Below are 27,775 nucleotides of genomic sequence, written 5' to 3' on the forward strand. Positions count from 1 at the left end.
AGATATTTAATTATATATTATTATATCATATAAAAATATTTGACTGAAAAAGTTATTAACTTGAAAATTCATACGAAACAAGAAATTAGTTATCGATTTTTAGCCGATGAATATTTGAGGATTATGTCAAGTGACCTCAAAAAATTTAGATAATTATTTAAAAAAATATATAATTAGATGATAATATTAGAAGAAGAATTACTACCCAAAATTAAATTAAATTAAAGAACATTTGTTTCTATGGTATCCTAAAATCCTAAGATTGCCTCTAAAATGGATTTAAGATACACAAATTTTTTTTTATATTTAACTTTGTACTGTTACCTCAATTAAAATATTTGATTGAAAATTTCATTAATTTAAGACAAACAAATAATTATTAAGAAAACGGATATAATAATGAGGATAGTCCTAAAAACACTTATAAAATACGGATTCAAGATACACAGAATTTGTTTGGAATAAGTAACATACCTACATAGATCCTTACATAAAATTTGGGTGTTTCGGAGAAAGATGCAAAACATAAACAAATTAACAAAACCTTAATTAATTTCCAAACACAAAAGCCAAAAACAAAAAAATTATCTTGTTTTAAAAGCATATACCGTATTCTTTTGTGCTCCTCTTTATATATCCCTCAAAAAAACCAAACCAAACTAAGCAAAGTAACCCACCCACCCATACCAACTTTTTGAATTCCCAATTTTACCCCTTAAACCATTCACAGGTGAAAAAAGGGAAAAAACAGAACAATCACCGGTCACCGGAGAGATGAATCTCCGGCGATCCCCTTTCCCCCTCCCCACCCTCCTCCTTCTCTTCCTCCTCCTGTCTCCCATCTCAGCCACCACCACCGCCAACCTCCACCGCAAAAAAACCCACACAATCAACGGCCCAATCAAGACCGTGGTGGTCCTCGTCATGGAGAACCGCTCCTTCGACCACGTCCTCGGGTGGCTCAAGAAGACCCGACCCGATATCGACGGTCTAACTGGAACCGAATCGAACCGCATAACCGCCAACGACCTCTCCTCACCTTCAATTCCCGTCACCGACGACGCAATCTTCATCGATTCGGATCCTGGTCACTCCTTCCAAGCGATTCGTGAACAAATCTTCGGCTCAAATGACACGTCAGCAAACCCCGCACCAATGAACGGTTTCGCGCAACAAGCAGAGAACCAGCTCAAAGGAATGTCGAGAACCGTTATGAGCGGGTTCAAGCCGGAGCGGCTTCCGATTTACACTGAGTTGGCGAACGAGTTCGGCGTTTTCGACAAGTGGTTTGCGTCGGTTCCCGCGTCGACTCAGCCGAATCGGTTCTACGTTCACTCTGCAACCTCGCACGGTGCCATGAGCAATGTGAGCAAATATAATACACTATTTTTTTTCTTTTTTCATAAAATTTCCATTTCTATTTAAATTAAAACAATACCGTATGGTATTCAATACTCGTATTCGTATTTGTGTAACGTAGGTGAGGAAGGACCTTATTGAAGGGTTCCCGCAGAGGACAATCTTCGATTCGCTGAACGATAACGGACTCACGTTTGGAATTTACTACCAGAATATTCCCGCCACTCTGTTCTTCAAGTCGCTCAGGAAGATCAAGAACGTTGTCAATTTCCATAGCTACGCCTTGAAATTCAAGTGAGTGATGTTTTTACTCATTCGTTAGGGTTTAATTTTGAAGTAGGAAAGTTTGTTCCTTGTTTTTGGTACGGTTTCTTATTTTGGGGAGAAAAAATCGTTTTTTTCACAGTGGATAAAAAAGTAAAATGATATATTTTTTACTTTAAAAAATGGACTTTCCGAGACATTTTCTTATAATAAACATTTATTTTCTTGAAGAAAATTTATTGTATTTCTTAAATTCATCTTAAATTTATTAAATATAGAGCTTAAAATGCTTGATTTTCTTTATTAAAGTGTTAGAAATATTTTTAGGTATATTTGTTAATTGTTAGCATGATATACTATTTTAAGGATTGTAAGAAATTAACTTTGAAAAATATTTGATTTTTTCCCCAAAAAATTATTGAGCTGAGGAGTCTTTGATTATAAGCTATTTACTCGATAGTAGTTGAAATTGAACTGTGAGTTTGTGATAGTGAGACTAGTACAAACTCAAGATTCAACTGCAATAAATATTTTTACATTGGCAATGCATAAAAGAGTAACTCCATAATTTTTTTCATAGAAGATCCAGATTTGTATATCGATATTAATATTATTATTGATTATTAAAAAAAGTAATTTATTTTAGATTTGAAACAATTCATTATTTTATTGTCTTTTTTATTTTAAAATATTCCTCGAATAATAAATTTTCACAAGTTTGATTTACTAGGAAACAAGAGGAAGGACGGTTTAATTTTATTCATGTTATATTATTTGGAGGAGTAAGATTTTCCCAATTCATGTGTTATTATTAATGTATTATATATATTGAAAAGAAAAACTAAAGTTTTGAATAATAAAAAGTAAGGTATTCTTTATATATATATATATATATATATATATATATATATATATATATATATATATATAATGCTTATTTGGTCAAAAAATTTTAAGGTAAACAGATTTAGGAAATAAATTGTTTTTCAAGAATTAAAAAAATAATATATCCTAAATTCTTATAGAATTAATATTATTCTTATAAAATAGATAAATAGATTAATTACAATAAATTATTTTCATAAGAAGTTAAAACCGTAAAAATATATTTTTAGCTCTACATGCACTAGTGTGTCATTTAATAGGTTTAATAATTTTTTGTGTCATTTTCATTTTTAAAATTAAAATTGTGAATATTTTACTAGATGTGCATGAAATTATTCTTAAAAAAATTAATATAATTTGCACCATTATCTAGTAAAAATCAAGAAAATTGTCAATAGGGTCTCTCTGTATGTAATTGCTCATCTTGACATGATTTTTATGATTTCTATTAGAAAATACTGTTGAAATATTTTACGCTTATGAAAATTTGTATAAAAAACTTATTTTTTTTCCAAATAATATATTTTATTTTTTGGAAAGAATACATGTTCCTAAACAATTTATTGCAAAATATGCTCTAGGTCCCATGCTAAGAAGGGGAAGCTTCCAAATTATGTGGTGGTGGAGCAGAGGTACTTTGACGTTAAGCTTTCCCCAGCAAACGATGACCACCCTTCGCATGATGTGGCAGAGGGACAGAGGTTCGTGAAGGAGGTGTATGAGATCCTCAGGAAGAGCCCTCAGTGGAAGGAGATGGCAATTCTGATCACATATGATGAGCATGGAGGGTTCTATGACCATGTGCCTACCCCTGTGGAAGGTGTCCCTAACCCTGATGGGATCATTGGGCCTGACCCTTATTACTTCCGCTTTAATAGGTTGGGTGTCAGGGTCCCTACCTTCTTAATTTCCCCTTGGATTGAAAAGGGTACAGGTCAGTTTTGTAACTTCTGAATTATGGAATATTTTGTTGGTGCATCATTTTATGGGGTGGTGTTTTCTCAATTATTGCTACTTTTGGTTGTTCTGAATTTTTAGGATGTTTTCTTTCAACTTTTTCTAAATAGTGATTATGAAGTTTTAATTTTGCGCTATAAAGCCTAAAGTTTTGAAAATAGATTTATTGAGAAGCTGTTCTTGAAAACTTATGCTATGAAGTAGAAAACAATTTTGTTTTAGATTTTTATATTTTTAATTTTTCTGAGAAATATATGGAAAAAGATTTTTCCCCCTTTAAAAAACTGAAACAAACACACCATTAATGTCATCCAGTGACTTAATTGGTTTGGATGGATTAAATTGAATTGAATCGTAATGACTGTTAATGAGCCTGATCTCTGCAAAAAATCATGTCAGCTGGTAAAATGAGTCGGAACCAATTCGCCAGCTCTGCCGACTTCGACTTGAAAGAGTGGGCGAGTTCAATAAAATTATAAAAACATGGCTTGTTTAGAAGTGGGTAGTTTTGGCTCGGGTCGGATAACTCACAAGTTAGACGGATTTGTACCGAGTGGGACAAGTTGGCCCATTTGGCCTTTTCTGTTTGTTTGTTTAGCTTTATCTTTGTTTTATTTCTTTAAATAATTGCATATGGTGATGACTGATGATGGTGTTGATGAAGTAAATAAAAAGAATTATGGTAGTGGTATTAGACTATTAGGTGAAGGAATGAATAGTGTGCAAATTTTCAGCTTTCATTTTTTTTAATATCTCCCGGTTTTTGTTTTTCTGGAGTGGAGTACGTTGAAAGTTTTTTGCCTTTGCTGCATTTGACTTTAGTGACTTTGGCTTGTCACCAATTTATTTTTTAATTGTTAGTATGGAAAATCCAATGTAGAATGGGATATTTCTTTGTACCTTAGGGACAGCTTGATCTATACTTTTCATGGTGTACAGATGTTTAGGTTTATCTGTTTGATGATGGTATTTTGTAGATATAACTATTTGTTTGGCATTGTTCTACCTCTATGTACCTTTAGACTTGGTTCAATTATACTTCTGCTTGAAGCTGTACAAATTTTTAGGTTTATCTGGTTAATGATGGTGGCTGTAGACATAATTATTTAGTTGGGTTAATTCTATGTACCTTAGACTTGGCTGAAACATACTTTTGCATCAAATTGTACAATTGACTAGTTTTCTCTCTTTGATGATTGTATTTTTGTAGACACAAGTATTTTATTACTTATATGGGACTATGTACTTGCTTTGGTTTAAGTCATTTTGGGCCTTTGCATAGGATTTATAATTATATGGTGTGTTGGCAGATCTAAAGAGTTTTGACATACAGAATTTCTACTGTTGCGTGAATCTAGTCACTTTACAGTTGATGGGAAAATTTTGCATTACTTTGAAATTATGTACTGAATTTTATACTTCTATGTGCTTCTGACATGTGGTGCTGAGAACTAATTTTGGTCTTCTTTGTGTATACTAATTAATTAGTTTAGATCCTTATCCTTCCAAAAGGTTGGATCTATCAAACCACTTTTCTGTTGATGCAATAACTGTACTTGGATAGTCATAAGCTGTGCCTTGTAACCCAAGTTTTAATTGTTTTGACAAGTTTAACTCTTGTTTAGGGGAGTTTTTAAGCATAAGCTGACACTTAATTGTTTGGCAGTGATTCATGAACCTGATGGGCCAACACCAACATCTCAATATGAACATTCATCTGTTCCTGCCACAGTAAAGAAGCTTTTCAATTTGAACTCCAATTTTTTAACAAAAAGAGATGCCTGGGCTGGTACCTTTGAAAAATACTTCAACATTCGAGATACTTATCGTGATGATTGTCCAGGTTTGTCTCTGCCTTTTTTATTGTTTCATCCTACACAGTGAACTTGGTACACTGTAGTGGTAGTAAAATTAATCTGTAACTAGTTATAGTCTGGACTGTAGTGGTAGTAAAATTAATCTGTAACTAGTTATAGTCTGGACTACTCATTAAAGCAACATTTTGATGGGCTCAAGATACTTGTCCATTTTGTGTGAATATGATGAATATCTTATTAGCCCTCCTTGATCTTGTTCTTTTGCTGGTGGGTGGGTTAGTTAGGTTGTGTTTGGTTATGGTTAGTGGGGGGAGACAGATAGGACACAAACATAGAGACACAAGAGTGATAGCTGGATGGTGATGGTGGTGGAGGAGGAAGCAGCATCATGGAGGAATGAAAAGGAAGGAAAATGTAGTAGGTGTTGGTGATGATGAGGGTAGAAATGCAATTTAGAATTTTTTAGGGACAAAATTGTAATAAACATTTGTGTCTCATATCCGGTTTTTGCATCTCACCATTTTGAAAAGAACATTGAAGACATGTATGCATCCACTTGTGTGCTCCTATGTCCATAAAAAGTCTATCTCAACAAATAAATGGCGGACGGGTACCACCGCATTCATGTCTCTGGTAGACGTAGACACTAGACACTAACCATAGACAATCTTAGGTTTTAGGCTTGCAATGGACAAACAGCTTTTTCTTCCAACAGAGTCTCTAATGTGTTATGAAGAGGCATTAAGGCAATACCAGCGATTTCTAAATCCAGTCCTGGAAACTTCCTGTTTGTCTTTTTGCACTAATGGCAATATTAAATGAGTAAGTTTCCGCTTTTGGCTCTAGCTCAGAAGTGGTTTTGTAAGTATTGTGAAGAGCAAATGGTGCAGCTTTACATACAATAATCCAAAACATATAATACAAATATTGGGCTGTCTCAACAGAAAATCATATCAAGAGTCGGAGACAACGAAAAAGTCTAATATCTCCAGTTTTTTTTTTTTAAATATCTCCAGTTTTTTTTACTTTTGTGTATAGCAAATCAGATAAAAAAAAGTATATGATAAATGGACATTTTACCCTCGTCGGGACCAATGTGGACTTCTGACAACAAGTCGACCTGGCGGCAGACCGACGGTGGTTGTGGGGGGTAGCGAGTCAAATATTTTCCGTGTTTTATGTCTACTGACCTCACTTGTTGGGAATATTGGAAGTACATAAATTATTTGGTATTGCCGTTTATGGCTGTTGTTTTGTCATCATCCATATCCTAGTTCCTTTTGAAACTAGTCATATTCTTGATATCCAAATTTCAAGGTTTTTATTAACACTATTTGTATTGTTGTCTTCTACTTGCAGAGACACTTGCGGATGTGAGTAGTGATCTAAGGCCATTCGGAGCAAGGGAAGACACAAGTCTCTCAGAGTTCCAAGTGGAACTGATCCAGCTTGCATCTCAGCTCAATGGTGACCATGTACTCAACTCTTATCCAAACATTGGCAAGACTATGACAGTGAGAGAAGCTAACAAGTATGCAGAAGATGCAGTGAAGAGGTTCCTTGAGGCTGGAAAAGCTGCTCTCAAAGCTGGAGCTAATGAATCAGCCATTGTCACAATGAGGCCTTCACTCACTAGCAGAGTTCCTGTGGAAGCTCACCACGGTGGTTTGGAATCTTACTGATTCTTTTCACAAAATCAGCTGTAAATATATGTATTAAAATATGTTAGGTTTTAGATTCCATGTTAAATTTAGGAAAGGGTTTTTGGGGAGAAGGGGGGATGCAAAAATGGGTTCTGAAAGTGATTTTCTATTTAAGAACATTGACTAGTTAACTGATTAATGATGCTCAATATGAACAATCAGTTATTGGCCCTATTAATCACTTTGATGGTTGATTGTTCTTGAATTGAAGGAACATTACTGTGAACGAAATCTTAAATTTATACTATGTGGTTCCTAGGTAAGGCTGGAGATAAAATTTCTAGGAATATATTGTAGTGGCTAGAATTATAACTTACTAAGCAAAAACATTATGTACTGTGCGTAGTGTTATAAATTTATATGAAGCTTTAATGTTAGAGGAGCTTATTGTTTATGCTAAATTTGTGATATATTTAATTTTGTTATTCTTATAGGGCTTAAGTTTGTGATACATTGCACGGGCTTCTATCCAATTATATGAATAGAATTATGCATGCTAATAAAATGCCTAATGAAAATTATATTAAAAAAAAAAACTTATAGTACTGAAGAAATTATATTGTTGAGCAAGAGAAATGAAATCGTAATAACAACAGACAATTTGCAATCCTTGCAAGAACTAAAATATCTGCGCTTTTGGCTTCCGACTGCAGTGGCCTATCGAAGCCTGAAATGTATAGGAGGACTTGCAAGAAAGCAAAGGTCACATGAACTCAGGTGCCAGCTATGGATGCAACCTTAACTAGCTACTGTAAAGGGAGAAGAGGGGATTATACACATACTGTCAAGGCTTCGTGGTATAATTACAAATGCTGGTCCACGAACTCATGAAGTCTATACTCTATGGTAGCGTTTGGTAGAGAGACAGAGACTGAAAGACTGATACTGAGAGACAAAGACTTAGAGACAGAGATTGAAATAAATTTCAGTATTCTGTTTAGTACAAAGTAGGAGACAGAAATTGAAACAAGAATGAAGCTCTAATTTAATTTGTACAAATGGTAAAATTGGAATTAATTAATTGAAATGAGGGTATTTTAGGTATGAAATGTTATTAAAATTTCAATATCCGTCTCTAAAAATTTCAGTCCCCTGTGTCCCATTTTTTGGAGGTACTGAAATACTGAAATTTTGGGGACAGAGACAGAAATTTTAGTACCAGTCTCTGACCCAACAAACATGATAATGAGTATCAGTCTCTCGGTCTCTGTCCTAATACCTCAAAACAAACGCTACCTGTAGGAACTTCCGGTTTCAACCAACAATATGAAAGCTATTGATGTAAAATAGTAGACTCTAACTCTATTATGGCAATTGGGCTGTATGATGATGTAAACTTTTATGCTGGTAGAAAGCTAATTCTAGTAATCCGAAAGGGTGGTAATTTTGGTATCTATTGAGAGTTTAGAAAGCAGAATATGTGGTAATCTTGAACATTATGGTGTAATTTCTTTGAAATTTTATTCCATTAATTTAAAAAGATTATGTTATGTGTACACTAAAATCAATCATCAAAATTAACCACCAGTATAAAATACATATTAGAATATAAATACATATATGAAAGAAATATTTTAAAAATAAAAATTTCACCAAAAATCTTCTCAATATCCTATATTTTACCAAAAACTTTGAATTATTTATCTTTTTTTTGGACGGTGCCTGGCCAACAAGGGCCCAGAGCACTACAAACGGACGGACCACCCAGCACCCACCCGACCCGGATATCATTTGCAATCAGTTCCCGTAGTCCGCCGTTCCTCCTTTGCTGCCGATTCAAGCTCGAACCCTGGCCACCCACGTCTATTGCCTACATACAACTTAATCCCGTTCCGGTTCGGTGCAAACTCCGCCGGAAAGTCTCTTCTATTCCTACCGAAGCTCTGCCGCGCATCTCCGACGAGACCGTCCCCTCTCCATGGCCTTCTCGAGCTTCGGTTTGCTTCTGCTCTCTCCGATTCTATGTTGTATCAAATTCTGTTGAGCCGGCGCGCAGTCCACCTCCGCGTAATCCCCGGTGGTTCCAGGTTCTCCTCGCCGCTTCCCACGTTTGGAAAGTTCATCCACGCCTCCTCTGTATTATTTAGGTTTTTTTTTGTCATGGTCTGTATTATTTAGCTAAAGACAGGTAAAATAATAATAAAAAGGTTCAGAAGTTAGTGGGCTTAGCCCAATTCAACATTTTCAGGCATGGCCCATCTCATGGACAGGTCTCGATTTTTCTCGCATTTTTCCTTTCTTTTTCACACACTATTTTTGTTCTCACCATTCTCTTTTTTGCAACACAATTCTTTTCTCCATTCCTGTTAAGCGACACCGTTTTCAAGCCTTCACTTCTCAGTTCTCAGCACAGGTTAGCTCAACACCGCTTTTTCTTATGTGTTGCACGGCAAGATTTTCAATTTTTCATGTTCATGTTCATTTGTTTCAGCATAGTGATTTTTGTTCAAGCTTGATCTCTGGATTAAGCAGTTCGTCATGTATGTTGTTAGCATTTCTTTTATTTAATTTTTTTGTTTAATTTACATGAATAAAGAAAGAAAATTCAAATTTGATGCTTTTACGTTGAAACAAAGTGAAAATTGTATAGGTTCGGGTTTTTTCGGTGTTGCAGCTGTTAGTGGTGTGTACTGGTTTAATTGTGATTTTCAGTATTAAGGGGGCTTTAGAGTAATTACGCTGTATTAGGACTTATTTTTGAAAATATGGTTGGGTTTTCTTTGTTGTTGTCATGGGCTCATAGCTTAGAGAATTTATTCAATTTATAATATCAACCATGGCAACATCATCATTTCAATCACAATAATGATAGATGATGATCCGGATTTATGAATTTGAATGTAAAAGATTTGGGTTGCAGAGAACTTAAGTTCAATGCGATTTTGTTTATTTTTGCTTAATCCTCTTATGATGATATTTAAATTTGAGAAATTCAAATTCAAACCATAAATTGAACTACTTAATGCTGTATCCATCATTATTCTGATTCTACCTTTGTTTCATGTAGGATTTGACCTGTGTTATATATATGGTTTAATAATAAGTCATTGTTTTGCATAAATATTTTATTGTGAAACAAAACTAAGTAGTTCATAAGCTTTGGTATTAATGCTTCTCAGGCTCTCAGCTTGCTAGGCCTGAGACATTAGTTCTGACTCCTCGCACTTCATATGTTCTTGTGATATTAATCTAATGATTAAGTTGCAAAGTTGTATACTGTGGTGTCTATAAATAATTGAGCTGGTATATTTGTTACTTCCAGCGATGTACAGGCAACTCGTTTAATAGTAATACTAATGGATACTTGACCTGTCACTTTATTTTTCCGGGATGTCAGCTAGATAAAATGGAAGTTTTATATATGTATATATATATTCCTTTCTGGTAATCAGTTATCTATTGTGATTATTGACTGTTCTCATGCATTTTCCACTTACAAGACCTTGTTGTATCCAGTCTAAGGAAGAAACCATTTGAGCCTATGATTTGAATATGTTCACGATTTTATTGCCTAATGCATTTTGCATACTTTGTTGGCATTTGATTAGAAATTGCTAATTTACTCATCTCAACAATGAAGCTATCCCAAAATTTTGCTTGTAGATTTGGTATTTTACCTTGTTTTGCAAGTGTTAATAGTATTTTACTGAGCTCCTTTTCATGTTATTCAAATTGCAGTTTGGTTAGAGGTTATCTATATACTCGCCATCTAGCAGTGTGTTGAGAATATGGCCAAGCATCATCCTGATTTGATTATGTGCTGAAAGCAGTCAGGAATTGTCACTGGATGACTTTGTGAGAAATGCGATGGCAAGTGTGTGATTTGCGACTCTTACGTGCGTCCTTGTACACTTGTCCGGGTTTGTGACGAATGCAACTATGACTCATTTCAGGGCCGCTGCGTCATATGTGGAGGGGTGGGAATATCTGATGCTTACTACTGCAAGGAATGCACACAGCAGGAGAAAGATAGGAATGGTTGCCCCAAAATTGTTAATTTAGGGAGTGCCAAAACCGATTTATTCTATGAAAGCAAGAAGTATGGTTTTAAGAAAAGATGATGAAGGTGTAAGAGTGAGATATTTTAATCTATCTAAAACTGTTTTGTATGTACTTCCTGAGATATCATATTAGAACCGTTGCAGTTGAGACTTTGAGCATAAAACTATATTTTCTTATGCAATTGTTGGTGATGTAAGTGCATGACTTGTTTACTAAGGATCATGCAATTAATGGAATGATTTGAACAAGTTCAGGTACTATGCTGTGAATTGTGTGCAATTTTGAGGAAAAGATTATTTGATAAATGGATTAAGAAAAATAGTATTTGTGCTGTTAAGAACACTATTTATTGTTTAATTTGTTAGTAATAGTAGTATGCCTTTTAATATTGCAGTGTTATTGTCTCATCATGGGATTGATACTCAAAGAAAGAAGGTCAAAATTAAGTACTTGCATTGAATCCTCAAGGAATTTTAAGAACAAATTCTTTGTTTTGAGATTTGAAAACTCTTGAGTTATCTTTTTACTAATTCCGTGCACTGCACGGGATAATAAACATAAAATTATATAAAATTTTGTATTGAAAAAATTAAACAATATATATTAATTATTATTATAAATATTTTATAATTTAAAAATATTAAAAATAATTAATATTTGTCTTAATTAATTTGGATTGGTTGAGTGGTCATTTCATTCGTTTGAGTAATTATAGGAGTTTGAATTTCGTCTTATGTATAGCAATCTATTATTAGCTAGTGGCGAATCCTTAATAAATGGAGCATCAATATTAATAATCAATTTGTCAAGTTAGGAAATATCGTGAAAATAATAGTATTTGTCTTCAAAGTAAAACAATTTCTCATTGATAGCAATACTTATAGAAATTTGTCTTTGTTAAAATTTACCTAGGACAATTTTATTTGTTGATATCATATTCATTTTTTAAGACAAACATTATAATCGGCATTGTTACATGTTAAAACTTCACATTTTATGACATGATTTTCAATTTTTCAAATTTATAAACTTACGTCATTATAAAAGCTATTAGACTGATTAATATTTTTTGGTAATATTATCGAAACACCATCGTTGAGTATTAGTTAGTGTAAAAAAAACCAATAATAACTTTTATTATTCAATATATAACTTATTTTAGAATAATGCTACACATCCAAATTTTTTTGTTAACCTAGTCTAATCAAGTTGGTCAAACATCACAAAAATTAGTTATGACTAGCATTATTTTAAGTCTTATTGTTTAACTTGGTTGGACTTAGTTCATAAAAAGACGTGGATGTGTAATATTACTCTTTATTTTATTGAAAAATAAATTAGTATTTTCTAAAATAGTAAATACATTTTCTTCTAATTTCTTACACTGTTATTTGACAATATTTGCCATTAAAAAATAGTAAATGATCACACTATCTTACAATATGATGTACAAAGTAATTTTTTATCTTAAAATTAATTCAAATTAATAACATAAAAGCCAAAATAATTTTTTTATTTTCTTACTCAAATTTAAATTTGAATTCAAAATTAGCTAAAAATTCATCTTTTTTTTTAATTTCAATAACAAAAATAAAATTGATTAGGTGCAAAATATTCAACATTTAATGATTTCAATCATTTTAAATTTTAATTACCAAAATTTGGTTAAAAATTAATTATAAATTAATAATTAATAATATATATTAATATGTAAATAATAATATCTAATATATTAATTATTTATTTTTTTGACAGACTAATGTATAATTTATTGAGGATTGATTTATTGTCTAATTTTTTTTATAAATTTTGTAATTTATAAAAATAGTGATATTATTTTTATTATTATTTAAAAAGTTATTCATAATTTTTTTTTATTATGTAACTAACTTAATTAATAACCTTTATTATTCTTTTTTTAGTAAAAAATACCAGTTTATACTATTTATATATTTTTAATACTAATATGTAAGTAAGTATTTGTACTATTATACTTATTGTCTTAGATGATGACTTAATTTACTTATTTTGTATGTTAAATAATATAAATAATATCTTGTATCTTAAATTCATTAAATATTAAGAGAAGAACAATTATGCAATAAATCATATAAATAGTCTTTATAAAAAATAAAAAAATTACTTTTATATATAATAATCATTGATATATGTAGTGTCATGTATATATTAAAATTATTTATTTTATTTATTTTATTTATATGAGTAATTATTGTTATTTTTATTTTTTTTATTACATTAGTGAATAATATTTAAAACTAAAAGACAAAAAGAATAATTAAAATTTTTTTAATTTGAATTAAAATTTTTTTGTAAATGTATCTAACTTTTTCATATACTGAATGTTATAATATTTAATAATATAGTGTTTATACAACAATAACTCAAAATATTAATCAAAAATATACTTAGACCCAATAAGACCTCAAAACAAGTAAGATCAACCTAAGTCCATTGTTAAGGTCCTAAATCCGACTTAAATTCATTACTTTAATGCCCAATACAGATGAAGTTTACGTGTCCCGTCTCAAATTAGTTCAGATTGAATCTCAATTGCTAGTTAGCTATAATAATGGGTACTTAAGGGAGCGTGACGAACCCCTTTTCTTAAAGCGCAATGCAGATGAAGCCTACGTGTGCTGTCTCAAATCGGCTTAAATTGAATTTCAGTTGTTAATTAGGTATAGTAATGGGTACTCTATTTTTAAAAAAATGCCCCCATTTTTTCTCCATCTTTGCAAATTCGTGTTTAATTATCTCCTTAAAAAGCGCAGATCCCTTTTAAGTATCTATAGATATTCGTTAAAACTTTTGAAAAAATTTAATAAAAAAACATAATATAATAATTATAAAATAATTAATTCAGTATGATTCAACACAACTCATAACATATTCATCTTGAAAATAACATTTTAAGAAAAAAATATAAATTAAACATATTCCACATAATGATTTTTTAGGCGATACTTGGCGACATAATGATGAACTTGATAGGCACAGAAAGTGAATATGGAAGGAAAAGAAAGGATTGAAATTGGAAGCAAAAATTAGGGTTAATAAATTTAAAAAATAGATTTATGTGAGTATAAATTAGTAATTTTATATTCACGTGGATTTAATGGGTCTTATGGGGAGGGTACTTATGTCTCTGTTCCCATCCATTTCACGTGGACGGGTCGTGGAAATTTTACGGGTCCTCGTCAAGTCCTAAATCACGGTAATTCTCGCGAATATTCGTTTTGGCTGATTTTTTCATCATGCCTACTATTGCTAGCATTCGTTGGTTCGTTACATAGAGCTATTCCAACCACTCAGTAAATTTTCAGATAACCAAAGTCTAGATTATATCATTCTCATACAGTCACGTGTATCCTTGTTATAATAATATTAATCAAAGATAAATGAATAAGCTCTAAATGAATACATTTTTCATATATATAACAATAACTAATATCACGTATTATAGCTCGTGAAATTATAATATTTTGAGAAGTGATGTATAGACAACTTAAATATTGATAAATCTAAAAAACTTTCGAAATTTATTCATAGTCTATGATTAATATCTTTAAATTACATAAAGAGACTTTTACCTTTAAATGAAATTATAGAAAAATTAAAAATAAAATTAGTTGATATTTTTCTGATAATTCATTCAATTTTTAATTTAAATCAAAATAAAATTATATATTCAATATATATTTATTTGTTTATCCTAATAGTTGTATATAATAAATAACATATTTAAGCATATTTAAAAAAATAATTCAATTTTATATAATTAAAAAATAACCATAAAATTAAGACTAAGATGAAGTAAAATACAATAAATGAATGAGGAGTAAAAGTAAAATAAACAATTAAAAATAAGGTAAAAAAATTAAAAGAAGTAAAAGAAAACAAAAAAAGACAATATATATAAAAAAAATTTAGTATAATTCATGAATATAAAAAATGAAAGACAAAGATTAAGATATATTTTTATTAAAAAATTTTAAGAAAAATATTATGAAAAAAACCTAATTTTATGAAAATATTATAGAAAATTTAAAATATTAATAAATAAAACAATAATTTTTTAAAAAATTATTAATCAAAATACATAAAATCACATTCTGATTCATATATATAAAATAATAAAAAAATAATTTAAATTAAATTTATTTATTTTATTTTTTATTTATTATTTATTAAATAATTTAATATTTATCTTGATCAAATTAAATAATTAATATAATTAATTAGTTATAATTAATGTTATTCACCTTAGTGGTATAACTAAAACATATTGACACGTCAAAAGTAAAATTAAAATTAAATATTAAAAATAAAATTAAAATAGTATTTACTATTTTTTTTAAATAAAAATCACTACACCTTTAAAATACATCACTTTAATACAATAATATTTTTATTAAAAAAATTATGATAAATATCACATATATTTGTTAATAAACTATATACAAATATTTTTTAAGCATATCACTTTTATTATATATATAAAAATAACTTAGATATATTTAAATGTGATTATGATAATTAACTAAGTATTATATATTTTTTAATAATTTATCTCTAATAATACATTTAATAATGTAACAGTTAATTTGTTGTATCTGTAAAACTTTTAATTATAGTAAAAATATAAGATATGATACAGAAAAAAAATTAAAGCGATATAATTTTTTATTAAAAAAATATTTTTTGTTTAATTTTATAGACATTTATCTATTTTTTTCAAATCATAAATTTTAATTGATATAAACTGATGAGATTTAAGTATACCAAAAAAAATAACAATTAAAAAAAATAAAATTTAAGTAAGACAAATATGTTCTAAAAGAATTGAAATAAAATAAAGGCCTCCAATTATGATCATTAATCATAATCATATATATTTACTTCAAGATTTATACTTAAAAAATTTAGAATATCAATATCTTATATTTTTTATTATTTTAATTTTAAACTGTCACAAACATTAATTGCTTTTCAATAATGACATTCTTTTTTAAAAAATAAACATAATTAAATAATCCTAAAAATATATAATAATTTTTAAAATAACAAAAAGATATATAGTTACCTAAAATATAATACTTGTGTGACAAATGAAAATTAATTGTCAATATGAAAGTTATATATAATATTATATCGTAATCAAATAAGTGTTTAATCAAAGAATTTAATATTTATATAATATGACAAAATAAATTAGAATTTAAGCTTAATTATAGTAAATTCTTAAATTTAAATTTTCATAAATCAAATTTTATTATGTTTTGTCGAAGTAAATTATGCAATAAAAAATTCATAGAAAAATTATTGATATTCAAATAATAGAAATAAGATCATATTAATTATATTTATATAATAATCTAAAATTATAAAATTAAATATTCATCATATATATTAAAATAAAAAATAATATATTCATAAATAAAAAATTATTAAAAATTAAATATACAGAACAAAGTATAACTTATAAAAAATATTTTTAAAATTAAATTATATTAATTGTAAGATATTAAATATCTAGTTAAATTAATTAATTATAATTAATTTGATTTAATAATTTAAAAATTAATTTTGACTATTTATATATGAAAGACCAAAAAATGATTCTTATAGCAAAAGTATTAAGAATCATATAAAAAACTCTTATATATAATAAATTATTTTCATTCCTTTATATAGTGCATATTTTGGGTCAAATAAATTGCGCGAATTGAGAAGATAAAAAGCATAGTGGTTACCATAAAAGTTGGAAAGAAACGCGGGTGTGCTTTGTGAAGCATGACGTTCAAGTGCAGAAAATACCAAGTGCCCTATTAGTCAGTTATGAGTCTTCAATGCTTATACATTACACATTTACACATGTTCTATGCAAGACATGTTTTGAGTTTCAGCATTTTCAGTAACCCTTTTTACATTAATATTTTTATGTTTCCAAGGCTAACTCAAATGCTTGAAATGAAAACAGTTAAAGAAGAAAGCTGAAAAGGAGATATGCGTGGGATTTTTTATTTTTATAAATTAAATAAATGTAATAATTATTGAAATAAATAATTTAAAAAATATTTATCAAAATAAATATTTTTTTATTTCGTTTACTAAACGAAATAATTTTGTATGTATCTTGTGGATATGACACATGTATATCTCATTACAGTGTAAACGAAATACATGTATTTTTTAAAAAAAAATTAAAAATAATAAAAAATATTAATAATATTAATAATTCAATAAAAAAATTTAGATTAATTTTACATATATGAATAATATCTTATCTCTTTTACAGTATAAACGAGATAAGAGAAGAATATTTATTTCGGTAAATATTTTTTAAATTATTTATTTTGATCATTATTATATTTATTTAATTTATAAAAATAAAAAAATCTGATATGCGTGTCTTTTGTGTCTAATCGTATCTTAATAAAAAATAAAAAAATTAATCAAATATACTTGGATACATTTAATACCATCACGTGTTAGCGTGTTCAGTCTTATTCTTAACATATATTTTTGAAATGAGTTTAAAAATAATATATATTATTAATTATTAAAACAAAACATATTTTAAATATTTTATATAATAAAAAATATTAAAAATAATTAAAAATTAATTTATATTTTAATATTAATAAAATAATAAAATATCATTACAATTTATTTAAAAAATATTTTATATATATTTTATCTTTATGTCTTATAAGAATTTAAAATCGTGTGTTTGCATATTTCGTATTGTGTCGCATACTCGTATTATATTCTATATTCGTATCAATATATGTGCATTACAGTGATCAATACTCTATTAATAGCAGTTGAATTAAAATAATTAATAAATTCTGGAATCATTTGATAATTTTTTAATGTTATAGACTATTTTGAAAAATGCTTAAAATGTCAAAGAATAAACTGGACATTATCTCAAATAAAATATCTAGCTGATTACATTTTTATTTTTTTCCAAATATATCTATCTAAATGAGGATAAGTGTATCTATGTTTGATTCTTTTCATAAAAATCGGTTGCATGTAATATCTATCTAAATAAGGCTAAGTATCTCTTATAAAAAAACTAACAATTTTGCTACGGAGTGAATGAAAAATTTTGAGCATGAGGATAATAAGTTAGTTATTTAGTTCAATAAAAATAAATAATAAATTTAAAAATTTTTATTATTTAATTATTTTGTATTAAATTTTAAATTTTAAATTTTTTAATTTTAAATTTTAAATTTAAAATAATTTTAGTTAGTTATTTTTAAAAAAATAATTATCTGACATCTTAATTTACTAAAATACTTTATTTAAATATTTTTTTTCAACCGTAGTCATCTATTTTTATCAATAATTATCCTATTTTACCATCGTTATTTGGCTTACCATACGCTACTCATCCTTAGAAAAAATAACCATCCAGGATAAAAATAATCATCCGCATAGCTAATGAATTGAACATCTAACGTATTTTAATTATATATAACTAATTAAACCCAATATAATTAAATTAATCATCTATATAAAAATTAAAATAACCATCTGCATACCTACTAAAATGACTATTCTAAATTGATCATTAAAATAGAAGAGGACGAATAAACAAAAAAAAAACTATTGTGGTGAAACATAATTTTGAAGGAATAGGCATGACGAAAGCAACACTGACTATATTCGTATTTTGCAACTCTCTATTAAATAAGCAACACGTACTCCCTCTATTTTTTAGTTCAAATATAAAAAATTAGGTATTTTTTATTTATGTAATTTAATATTATTTTATATTTTACTGTTTATTTAATTTAATTTTTTATATGATAAAAAATATTAGAATATTCAATAAGTATTGATATTATTGTATTTATATAAATTGATAAAAAAATTCAATAAATATTATAAATTTTAATATTTGTCCTTCTAACTTTTTTTTTATATTTTACAGGATATAATTTAAAATTTTATATAAAATAATCAGAAAAAATCAAAGAATTGATGCATTTTTAAGAGGAAGGCTATAATATTCAAGAAGAAAAATATATAACTTTTACAATATCAACACCTGTATATAGTTCTTCTACTTTAATGAATCACAAAGAAAGTGAGATATAATCTTCAAAAGTTTAAAGTGTTGCATCTGATGAGTTTGACCTTAATTTTTTGGAACGAGACCCTAAAAAACGGCTTTAAATTTGGCAATATCACCCAAATCAGATAGATAAGGTTAGACGAGCTTATCTTAAATAGGGTCTATATCAAAAACATCTTGATAATTATCTTCTATCTGACCTCCCCCCCCCTCAAATTTTGTTTCAAGTTCCGCCACTGGTTGAAGGAATGGGAGAAAGCGAAGCTGGTTCGGAAGAGAGGCGCGAAAAAGCGGTAGCAACATTAGACTGAGCGTCGAAGGGCGAGACGCGTCGGATGACCGGCGAAGGTGAGGACGATGTCAGTAGAAAGATGCGACGGCGTCCGTATGGCCGACGAGTAACTTAGTAACGCGAGGTGAGGACCGGAAAAGATAACGGTGAGCTTTGGACGTGTATTGGAGGTTAGGATAAGATTAGAAATAACCGTACGCAGTGTGAATGTATTTAAATGCTACTCTTAATTTTTTAACTTTTAAAATTTAAAATTAAATAATTAATTAATAATTTAATTTTTAATTATAATTTTATTTTTTTTAATCTATTATACACATTATACACGATTAGTATCACTTCCCAATACTTTCTCAAAAAATAATTACTAAATTAAAAATTAATTTTTTAAGTACGGTAATTTGGGTAACATATAATGTCTGAGAATTAAGATATATTAACAACGATCCCAAGCTTTTGGTAATTAACTAAAAATAATACAACACATCTAAATATTTTTATTAATTAAATTAATTAAATCATTCTAATATTAATAAAAATTAATTATAAATACTATTATTCTAAATTTTATTATTTAACTTCGTATATTTATAACAAAACTTAAATATATAACATTATTACATTACTCATTAATTAATCCACCACAAAAAAATAATTAATGACTATTCCTTCAACGACATAGCCTCATTTGCTGTAATGAAAATCAATGCAGTTTCCTTATAAATATATGCACTCAAGCTTTATATTCATTCTACCATGCCATAGGCAATTAAAACAAAAACTTCTCAAAATTACTTTCAAAATGGCAAAAGCTTCGTTGTTACTTCCTTGCTTGCTTCTCTTATTTATCGTAGTCTCTGAATCTCGGAAATCTGGTACACTCTCACACTCTCTCTTTCGCTCGCTTGCTCTCTTTTTTTCTTCAGTGTTTCTATGTGTCTCTCTGATTTATGCTTGAAATTAAAATATTATACATATTGTTTCAAAAATTGGTATTAATTAATAATTCGGCAGGGCTGAGAAACTTTTTTCTTTTCACACTATTTTTCTATTAGTTCCTCCCGCTAAAAATAAGTATCATTTATAATATAGAGTAATATTACTACTCAATGTCCGAATAATTTTTAGTCAGACAATTCGATTTTTAACAAATTTTAATTGCTAAATGAGTTTTTCATTTTTTTATTTTGTTAAATATATTAACTTTGTCTCAAATTTTATAAAATGTTAAATAGATTATTAGTCTTTATCGTTATTTATTAAAATATAACAGTTTTAAATGAACAATCTGATATAAACTTTGATTATTTATCTAACGAAATAAAAATTTAAAGACTGATTTGGCAATTAAAATTTGTTAAACACTAAAATATTTGACTCAAAATTTTTTAGAAATTGATTTTGATTTAGTTTAGTGAAAATTTTTTAAAAAAGGTACTTATCAAACTTCTCATTTTGTGTTGTAAACTAAAAAAATTATGTGTTTGTCCTCGTAATTTTTAAAATATAGAATACTTTTAGAAACATCAAAAATAAATTTTTTTAAAGATTAGTTGTACTTATCAAAATTAAAGAGTTTAATATAATTTTATACATTGATTAATATCAAAATTTAATTCTTATATTAATATCTATTATAATATTTTTAAATTTTAAAAATTATTTTATTAAATATATATACTTTTTTATTATTTTTGTTTATTAAAAATTATTTTTAATTTAATTTATCAAATATAGATACTATAACTTTTAAAAAATTATCTTTTAAAAATTAATTTTATAAATTATTTTTAGAAAATAAAAATTTTACTAAATTAAGTATTATATATATATATATATATATATATATATATATATATATATATATATAACATGCGCTTTATTTTCAAAGGTAGCATATGTTACAAATTATACTATAAGAATGTAATTTATTTGTATGTATTCTGATTTGTCTGTAACTAAAATCTTAATTTTGTCAGGCATGGTTGAGAGAAGTGATTCATGTGTGAGGGATCGAGATTGCCAATATTTGTTTTGTCCCCAATTTCCAAAGCCCTGCAGAAAGGAATGCATTGATGGAGGTTGCGGTTGCAATTGCCATCCACCAGCAATGAAACAAGTCTGATCTTTACAATACATACAATTATATATGAAAAAGAAAGTTTAGTTGAGGATCCTATTGTTTAAAATAAGATGTAAAAATTTCATTATATTTGGGATTTTGATTTTAATAAAATCTTCCTCAACGATGATAAAATTAGATATTATTTTAATATTATGAAATTAATTTTCTCCTGTTAAGTATATATAAAATATCTGATAGATAAATAATAAAAAATTTAAATAATATAAATAATAAATTAATTTTTTGGCCAATAAAAATAAAAAAATTCACAACTCAAATAACAAAAAAAAAATTATCTCCCATTTTAAAATTTTAACCGTCTCGCCAACGAGCCTTGCCTCTAATGATATATCTTCTCCTCCCCACCTCAAAGGTCTAGGGTTCAAATCCTAGAGAATGCAATTGAGAAAAAATGTGATAAAATGTGTGAGAAGTGTGTGGGTGTGTTGTGTATCTAGGATTGAGAGTTGTCCAATTCATACCGGTCCAAGTGCGGCATCGCTTTTTTTCCATACCGAAATCCTCCTTGCCGCTAAGCTCGTGGGTGCGGTCGCTACTTCGCTAACCATGCCCAACCGGGCATTGCTCTCCACCCCGTCTGACACCAACCTCGCGACCAAGCTTTGTCGTCCGTCGCTGGTTCGGCCAGAATCCCCCAAAGGCATCGCATCTCCTCCTCACGGCATTGTCATGGGCCCGTCACCGCCAGATTCTCCTCACTTCCAATGGTTCGTCAATAAAGATCTTCAACGGCGCCGTTGGATCGGACTCCTCCTCGCGCTTGACTTGTCACACACCGTCATTAGCATCGCTCACCCTCTAATGAAAATAACCATACACTAAAGGATAAAAATAATCATCCACATATTTAATGAATTAACCATTTGCATACCTAGTAAAATGTCCATTCTAAACATTACAACGGTGCTAGGTAACCATTCTCATACCTACTAAAATGATCATCCTGAACATTACAGCAGGAGGCTTTGGCAGTGTTGGTGGTAGTCGACGGCGGCTGGCCAGGAGGTGCAGCAGTGCCAGGTGAGGATTGAAGAATGATGATGGCGAGTTTTGTGTGTGTATCGAAGGTTATGGTGAGATTAGGAATAGAGTCCCGCTAGGGAGACAATAGCTTATTTGTACAATGTGTACAATGGGCTATATGAGTTACAAAATGAATATCACCCATAATATTCAGAATAAACATCCGCGTACTAGGGATAATAAACATCTCATTTCATAAAACCACTCATCCTAAAGGCATAAACTTAAACCTTTTAGATTTAGAACTCTAATACCATGTCATGATACCACTCATCCCAGAGGCTTACGCTAATGGAAAAAGGTAACACTAATGGTTATATCTCTAATACTCCATAAACTTCCATTGTGTGCATTGTACAGATATTCCATTGGCTCTCCATACTTTCCCTTAGGAATAACCGTAGATAGTATAAATACAGTTAAATGCTAATCTTAGTTTTTTAAATTTTAAAATTTGAAATTAAATAATTAATTAATGATCTGATTTTTAATTTTAATTTTATCTTTTTTTTAATCTATTGTTCACATTGTTTACAATTATCAATTTATCATTGTTTTTCTATATTTTTTCATATAGAATACATATTAAAAATAAATTAAATAACACATATATTTATATAAATATGTAATAAAAGTTAATATTTAAATTTGTCCCTAAAAAACTACCTATTCTTTAAATTGGTCTCCAAAAAATTAAATTAGTCATACTAATTTTTAAAAGATAGAATGTAAATCAACTTAATTTTTATCCGTCAAATAATAACATATCACATTAAGCAGAAGCGGATTTAGTGGGGACCAACATAGGCCATGGCCCCTAAATTTTCAAAACTTAAAATATATATAATATCTAAAACTTTTAATAATATATCTTCTAGTTTAATAATTAAAAAAATAATTTATACTCCAAACTATAAGTTAAATTCCATTTCATACATTTTAAATTTATTTTCTTTTGTTCTTTCAATTTTATATTATTATATAAAAATATTTTAGTTTTTATAATAATTTCTAATGGAATGTAATAAAAAAATATATACATAAAAATAAATTAGATTAAATTTTATTTTTTATGATATTAAAATCAAAATATATTAAGTAAATTATTTATTCATATGAATATATTATATTCATTAATTTATTTTAAATACATATATTAAAAGTATTAGAGAAATAAATTTATATTATTTATGTTATATCTTTTATAATAAAGATAAAAATTAGAATTTTATAAAAAAAACTTTAATATAAATGATTTTTTAAAATTAAGTTTAGTTTAAAATAATATTAAAATATACAATTATTTTTTTATTAAATTTTTTAGTTTTAATATAGCACTTTCAATTTTTTGTTTTCGGTCCTCTCTTTATAAAATTTTTGAATCTGCCACTGTCATTAACTATCATGTCATGACATGTTAATATCACATATTACAAGATGATTATTTAATGTGTTATATTAGTGACACTTAAGTATATCATGTGTAATTTGATATGTCATAAATTTATTTAAAGTTAAATTATTGAAATTAGTCCTTAAAAATATACACAAAATTATTTTCATTTATAAAATTTTAAAAATTGATCAAATTAATCTTTATATAAATCTTTTTTAATTTTTCTTCATAATATTACATTTTTTATTTTTCTTAATCTTACTAATCTTAATATCATTTTTTTATACTTTAATAAATAAAATTCTCTTCACATAAAATAATTAAATAATTCTTACAAAGTTATTTTTTGTTTGTATTTTTTAATTTTAATTTTTTTTAGTAAATTTTTTATTTAAATAATTTTATCAAACTATTATTAATTATGTACTAAAAAGTTTAAATTTTAGATCTCACTAAATAAATATAGTAGTTATTTTAATATTTTAATCTTTTAAATTGTTTAAAAACATTAAGTTTTGTTATTTTTTAATTTATGTAATAAAAATCAATGATTGAAAAATTGATTTATGAAATCATTTGTTGAACCTTAATATCTTAATCTATGTTTTTAATATTATTACTACTTAATTAGCGTTATTGCTCTCCGTCTTTTCAATTGTCAGATATTTTTTTTTTCTAAAAATTAATTTAAAAATTTTAATACAAAAATTTAAAATATAAAAATATAAAATCTAAAAATACAAATAAAAAAATTTGTAATAATTTGATAATATTGTGGGTTTTTTTTTGTTATTGACTTTTTGTTACGACCTACCTTATAATAATTAGCAGAGTTAATTGATATACCTTAGTTAATTACTTAACAAAATTGTTAAAGCTTTGTATTGCATATTGAGTAGCCTCATAATTGATCTTGTGCATGAAAATGGGTGGGTAAATGATTATTACTCAAAGTTGGATAAGGATTAAGGAAGACCCGAACAGAAAATGTATACAAGGGCCCAATTCTTAATCTACAAAGAGTTAAACAAAGCAGATTCGCAGCGGAGGCCTGGTCAGATGGCAACTTTGTTTGCCTTCCATAGAACTGCACTGAATTCAAATCTTCATGAAAAAATATAAAATTATTTGTATGTACTTTCATATAATGTGTGTGAGTGAATTGTATAAATGTGTAATGCATAGGTGTAATACCTACTATTAATAGGAAGCGTCGTCATGATTTGTTCATAAGATTGAAAACACATTTAGGAAGATCAATAAAAGAAACTTCTCATCATCATCATGCGGGATAGTTAAATCTTATGAATCAAGTAAATACACACAAGAAGCAATCATGATTGGTAGAGGACAATTCTTCAAAGTCAAAAGAATTTCTCCTCTTATTTTTTATTTATTTTCTTGTCTTATTTATCATTTATATTTTCAATCAATTATATTAATAAATAAATAAATTAAATTAACCCCGATTATATATATATATATATATATATATATATATATATATAATTGCACTATTTAACAAAATCTTTTCAATTTAGAATTAACTAATAACCATAAAAAATAAAAAAATTTAGAATAATTTAATATTATGAACATTAATTATATATTATAAAATAACCTAAAATTATAATGTAAATTAATTTTAAAGAAATAAATAAAATAATCAAGTATTATTGTTAATTATGAAATAACCTAAAATCATAATGTATTTAATTTTTAAAGAAACAATCAATCAATAACATCAATAAATAGAAACTATCGTCAAAATACTTTAATTAAAAATATGAGGGGTTAATTACTATTCATTATTAATAATATATCGATTATATCAAAAAATAAAAATATAATTATCTGTATTTATATCATTAAAATATCATTACGAGTAGAATTTTGTCAAAAAAAAGTAAAATTGTATAAATAGTGAATTTAAAAAATAAATATCGTTAAGTAATTATGATTTTTTTGAAAATAAATAGTAAAAAGTTAAATATTATAAACTATATTCTTTTATAAATAACCCTTTTTTTTTGGTGATCAAAGAGGGGTCAAGGACCCCGAAAAAAGAAAACGCCAATCAACAAGAGCGGAGCATGAGCTTAAGACCCCTTAACTTAATGGTTTCAAAACAGTCACAAAGAAGGGCATAACTAATACAAAGTCACAAAGAAGGGCATAACTAATACAAAGGGAGGCTTGGTCAAACAGGTGCAAACCAACAGGGAGACCTTGTCCCTTCTTAACAAGGAGATCTGCCATGGGATTAGCTTCACGAAAGGAGTGTATCCAAGTAATTCTCTGGACCCGGGCCGCTAAAATACAGATATCCTGAACCAGCGGAGCACAAGGGTGAGATGGGGAACAGTCGCGTTTAATAAAGTTTATGGCAGCAGCTGAGTCGGATTCCACAACAAGGTTATGATAACCGTTAGTTGTAGCAATATTAAGCCCATGAATGACTGCCCACAATTTCGCATGCATAATTGAGCAAATTCCCAGGTTGCAGGAGAACCCCTTCAAAAATCTCCCCTCTGAATCTCTAAAGACACTGCCACAAGCAGCATTGTTTTTGTGGCTAAACCAGGAACAATCAACATTAACCTTAATACACCCCTCCTCAGGTCGAGACCATCTTATAGGACAGTCGCCAGCATTTTGGGTATTTCGTAGTTTTAATAAGTTGCTTCTGGCCACTCTACCGAACTCTTCCGATCGCGCTCGAATATGGTTTACGGCTGTCGTGACAAGAACTGACTCACCATCGAAAACAAGCTTGTTTTGAAGATACCAAATAGTTGACACTGCTACATCGAATAAACAACTCCAAGTGTTGTTGGACATCATCAGGTTCTGAAGCAACCACTCGTTGAGGTCGGTGTTGAAGAAGCAATTAATCCCATTTGGAGGGAAGAGCTTTTGCCAAATGCTTTTGGCATAAAAACAGTCCCGGAGCACATGGATGGCTGATTCTTCTTGACATCGGCACCGTGGACAAGAGTCATCACTAGTTAAATGTCTCTGCTTCCTTTCTGAGTTCGTAAGGATTGTGTTATGAGTCACCAGCCACAGGAAGGTTCTGATCCGTTCAGGGCCCTGCCAATTCCACACCAACCGGATGTTCTGGTTTTGAGTGTGCTATTCCTCCATGGTCACCTGGTATGCTGTTTTAGTACTGAAAGTCCCGTCTGAGGAAGGCCCCCAGGCTATATGATCGGCTTCCTTCCATGGGGACAGGGGGAAATGGCAATAATTCTCTTGACTATATCCTCTGGCAACATCCCTTGCAGCTTTCCCACATCCCATTGCCCTGAAATATCGCAAAAGTCCATCAGCATCTTAGAAGAATTAAACCCACTACTCACCTAAATTGAAGGGTTGCTCAAACGTCCTGCACCTGGGACCCAGTGATGATCCCAGAAGCGAATTTGAATTCCATCTCCAATTCTCTAAATTCAGTTGCGTTCAACATTCTCCCAGGAAGCACAGATACCCCTCCAAAGATTAGAATTGCTTCTCTTTTTCTCCACTCTGGGCATAATGTCATTACCGCAACCATACTTTGAACGGAGGACTCTAGCCCAAAGGTCGTCCATTCTAGCTATAAGCCCCCAACTGGCCTTCATCATAAAGGCTTGATTGTTATGGCTTGCATGTCTAATGTCCAATCCGCCGGAATATTTTGGCTCACAGATCTTCTTCCAGTTAAGAAGGTGTATCTTCTTATTTTGATCTGTGTCACCCCAAATAAAATTCTTTCAAATACGATCAATAGTATTACAAGTAGTAGCAGGTAATATAGTAGATTGCATATTATACAA

At 28.5% G+C, this 27,775-nt stretch overlaps 1 protein-coding gene, 1 long non-coding RNA gene and 1 pseudogene across 2 annotated transcripts; all 3 read left to right on the forward strand.

Annotated features, from left to right (window-relative positions):
- Positions 1-455: 455 nt before the first annotated feature.
- On the forward strand, positions 456-7,386 carry LOC112792156 (non-specific phospholipase C1). Its single transcript, XM_025835277.3, has 5 exons — positions 456-1,365; positions 1,481-1,653; positions 3,090-3,442; positions 5,132-5,308; positions 6,642-7,386. Exons 1-5 carry the CDS (start codon positions 775-777, stop codon positions 6,962-6,964), a joined length of 1,617 nt encoding a protein of 538 aa, XP_025691062.1. The 5' UTR covers positions 456-774; the 3' UTR covers positions 6,965-7,386.
- A 3,312-nt stretch (positions 7,387-10,698) lies between these two features.
- LOC112792160 (PHD finger-like domain-containing protein 5A) lies at positions 10,699-11,244 on the forward strand (annotated as a pseudogene).
- Positions 11,245-20,115: 8,871 nt separating this feature from the next.
- LOC112792168 (uncharacterized) lies at positions 20,116-21,659 on the forward strand. The gene is made up of 2 exons (XR_003197360.2): positions 20,116-20,267; positions 21,372-21,659. It is a non-coding gene; the product is annotated as an uncharacterized lncRNA (long non-coding RNA).
- Positions 21,660-27,775: the final 6,116 nt, after the last annotated feature.

The sequence above is a fragment of the Arachis hypogaea genome, chromosome 1 (genome assembly GCF_003086295.3).
Source record: "Arachis hypogaea cultivar Tifrunner chromosome 1, arahy.Tifrunner.gnm2.J5K5, whole genome shotgun sequence".
Taxonomy (NCBI): Eukaryota; Viridiplantae; Streptophyta; class Magnoliopsida; order Fabales; family Fabaceae; genus Arachis; species Arachis hypogaea.

Bases quoted from the DNA above. Each gene is read 5' to 3' on its own strand.
- LOC112792156 (XM_025835277.3), top strand. From the start codon at position 775: ATGAATCTCCGGCGATCCCCTTTCCCCCTCCCCACCCTCCTCCTTCTC. The intron at 1,366-1,480 runs GTGAGCAAATAT...TGTGTAACGTAG, and splicing joins CGCACGGTGCCATGAGCAAT to GTGAGGAAGGACCTTATTGA. The intron at 5,309-6,641 runs GTTTGTCTCTGC...TTCTACTTGCAG, and splicing joins TTATCGTGATGATTGTCCAG to AGACACTTGCGGATGTGAGT.